Genomic DNA, 3555 nt, shown 5'->3' on the forward strand with positions numbered 1-3555 from the left:
CAAGAGTCCAGGCCCCCAGCCCCTCCTCCCTCAGGCCCAGGAGTCCAGACTCCCCAGCCCCTCCTCCCTCAGACCCAGCAGCTCCGGCCCCCAGCCCCTTAGGGAGTGGACACCAGGGATCCTGCCCCTCAGGGTCCATCTCCTGGCTCCCACACCTCAGGAGACAGGCTCAGAGCTGGGGAAGCAGGTCCGTCTCGGGAAGGGCGGTAACTGGGCGTGCTCAGCCCTGCAGTGGGCGCAGCCGCTCACAGGTTCCCCCACGACACCGGTGGGAGAGGGGCAGGGGGGAGACAGACTAGCTGGCCGCCTGGCTGGCCCGAGGGGACGGGGCTCCCGGGGCGGGCGCCTGGCTCAGGCTGACCCCCTGCGGGGAGGGGAAGGAGCCGCGGTCCGGTCCGCCCAGCAGCCCCGCCCCAGTCCGTCCGTACCCATCGCTGTCGTATGGTGCTTCGGGCTGTTGACGTTGAGGTGCAGGTAGTTGTGGTGGAGATTATCTGTGGGGACCAAGAAGGGGAGTGGTGTCACTGCCGCACCACGCCCCGCGGGCACTGCTGTCCCGGTCTCAGGGGAGGATGTCCCCTCATGTCCGCTGGGTTCCCAGCTCTGGCCCCTCCTACCTCCTGAGTCTCTGCTCTGACCTTCCTTTCCCTTCTGGATCACCAAATCAGCTTCCTGGCCATTTGGCCCGCCCATCTTCCAGATCAGATCCCCCCGCCCCCCGTAGTACCCGCGGCACTCAAACCTGCCCCTGTCCCTATGCTGTCGGAGGCTCTTACCGTGTCTATCACCCACAGCACAAAATCTAAGCTGGGAATGGTGTTTGCGGCTTACGTGGCCCCAGCTGAGGCCTTGCCTGAATGAGCCTAGCTCAGTCCTGCCACAGGGCCTTTGCACGTGCTATTATGCTATTCTCTCTGCCTTGAATTCTTTCCTCCCCTTCTTTGCCTGAAGAGCTCCTGCTCATCCCACAAGATCCACCTCAGATGTCTCTTCCTTTAATTACTATTCAAACCCATCTCTTCCCTTACATTTCTGACCCCAGCTCAGGCCTCGTCCTGTGCAGCCTGCCTTACTATCCAGCCCCCTCCTGTGCCTTCTGCCTCTCAGCCCTCCCCTTCACATGAGTTCCAGAAAACATTTTCCCCTCACTTCGGACTTTGTTGCTCCCCTGTTCTAAAGCCCTCCGTGGCTCCCACTGCCACCAGGACAAAGGCAGAGCTGCTCAGTCCCTCCCTGAGCTGTCTGCCCACCCTCTCCCCGGCCTCACAAACTATGCTGCAGAGGCCCAGACCTTGCCAGGCCCAAGTCCCCGCCTCACCCTCCAGGCCACTGCTCAATCGGCGGTTCCTGGGGACGACTTCCTCCTCCTCCTCCTCAAACCAGACGAGACTCTTTTTAGCCTATGAAGCTCCCAGGACTTCCCCACTGATGCAGCCTCTCATAAAATAGGAGGACAACCGGTCATATTTCTGTGGGCCTTTTGCTGTGCGCTGCACTGCTCTAAGCCTTCCGCGGTTAGTTGGTTTGCACTGTGCATAACCCTCTGTGGCGAGTGCCGCTCCGCTGCATGTTATGTGGGTGGGGAAACTGAGGCCCAGGAAGGCGAAACCGTGTGCCCCAGGTAGCCAGGGGCAGAGCCAGGGTTCAAACCCAGCCAGTCCGGTTCGGGACATTCTAATTCAATAGTTCGGTGCCTTCTTGCGTGTTTGGCTGTTGGGAGCTCTGGCCCTGGCTTTCTCAAGGGCGGGGGCCGAGAAGGTCTATATGGAAATCACCGCGGCGTCCATGGCATCCACTCCGGGGGTTCACGGGAGGGCAAGGAGGGGGCCTGACTCACGGTGGCGTCCCTCCAGAGATGGAGAACTGGTCTGGTTCAGAGATGGAAGAGGCTGGAGCGTTGGGCTGGGGGGCTGGGCCTGGGCGCTGGGAGGCGGGGCTATCCGGGAGGGCGGGGCTACAGGGCTGATGGGCGTGGTCAGAGGCCCTAGAACCAGCCCCAGCTCCCAGGTCCCACTCACCGAGATTGGAGGGCTTCACGGTGTTGTAGAGGGTCTTGGGCGTCCTCGGGGGCATGCTGTCGGGGCCCCCGACCCCCGCGGTCAAGGAGCTGCTTCGTGCCCGGTCTGGGCGAGTCCCAGGCCCAGACTGATGCCTTAGAATGTCGACCAGAGCCCTAGAGGTGGCAGAGAGCCGGTCAGCGCCCTGGGGACGGGGGTGGGGGCAGGGAGAGGGAGGGCCCAGGCTTCTCCCTCCCTGCTCTGCCCTTTGGGAGTCGGCGGTCAGCTGGGCGGGGCCCCTCGCCTCTGGCCACGCCTATCGCTGTTGTCCCCCTGAGCACCGCCTTCCCCAAGGTTCCTCCGACCACATTATTTCTTGCTTGAAGTGCCCCTTCCCCAGTCGTTGGGACCCAACCCCTTCTGTGGCCCTTCCCGCCGCGTCCTCCCTGGGCCTTGCTCCACCCTGACCCTGGGACCTCACTCCTGTTCCTTTTACAGCCTTCCCATGGCAGTAAAGTGGGCCCCTTTCGTCCAGTTGTGCGGACCGAAAACCTGAGAATCGCCCCTGGCTCCTGTTTTTCTTTCTTTTCATGCCCGTCAGCCATCGCGGCTGGACTTGCAAAGTAAATCCCCAGCGCACCACTTCTCTCCCCCAGGGCCTCCTGTCGCCTGGCTCATGGCTAGTGTCCTCAGGGGCCTCCCACGTCCACCCCGGTCCCCTGCCGTCCAGCCCCCCCCCCATCTGAAGCCATCGGATGGCTTCGTGCCGAGCTCGGCGCCCTCCAGGGGCTCCCCTGTCACTCCTAGAAGAAACCTGCTCTCCGCCCACCGCTCTGCAGCCTCCGGGGGCCCCTCGCCATCCTGCAAGTTCTCCTATCAGGACATTTATACATGCAGGAATACCCTTCCCACAGATGCCTGTTTGCCTTGCTTACTCTCCCCGCCACTAACATTTAATGATAATGGCAGCCAGCATTTATGGAGGGTTTGCCAAGTGCCCAGACTCGACAGGAATCCATTCATTTAATCCTCCCTACCGTCTGACCTGGGGCTGGAAGCCAGGTTTACCCAGCAGGGCAGGGACCTCGTTTTGTTGACTGCTGTACGCCCGGCTCCTGACCCACAGGCGGTGCTCAAACAATAGTTTGTTGGATGAATGACGGCCTGAGCCTCGCCCACCATTCGGCAGCGAGGCCGGTTCTGTCGCCGCTATTCTTAAGGACGCAGCCGCCTCGCGCGCTCGCAGAGGCTGCCTCCTGCGTCTCTAAGCAAGCCGCGTTCCCTGCGGCCCTGCCTTCACCAGGTGGCCCCGCCCCTGAAGGCCCAGGCCCCGCCCCCAGGCGCCCCGCCCTAGGGCCCCAGCGCTCACACACCTGGGCACGTTGATCTCCCGGTGCGCTCTGGGCGCACGGGACGCCTTGCTGAAGGCCACTTTGGCTCCGACACCCACGGCCAGGGCGAAGCTGATGACCCCGCACACCACGTAGGCCGTGCTGCCCCCGGGGCCCTCGCCCCCGCGCCCCCCTACGCCCCCCGCCCGGCCCCCTTCCAGCCACCC

General features: G+C 63.3%; 1 protein-coding gene across 1 annotated transcript in view; it reads right to left on the minus strand.

Annotated features, from left to right (window-relative positions):
* Positions 1-3552, minus strand: part of SHISA7 (shisa family member 7) — a gene marked incomplete at its 5' end in the record, with an annotated part of 6402 nt that extends 2850 nt beyond the window's left edge. Inside the window, 3 exon segments of the mRNA XM_029924399.1 lie at positions 429-494; positions 2019-2173; positions 3371-3552. Of these exon segments, the coding sequence (XP_029780259.1) occupies positions 429-494; positions 2019-2173; positions 3371-3552 (403 nt within the window).
* Positions 3553-3555: the final 3 nt, after the last annotated feature.

The sequence above is a fragment of the Suricata suricatta genome, chromosome 16 (genome assembly GCF_006229205.1).
Source record: "Suricata suricatta isolate VVHF042 chromosome 16, meerkat_22Aug2017_6uvM2_HiC, whole genome shotgun sequence".
NCBI lineage: Eukaryota > Metazoa > Chordata > Mammalia > Carnivora > Herpestidae > Suricata > Suricata suricatta.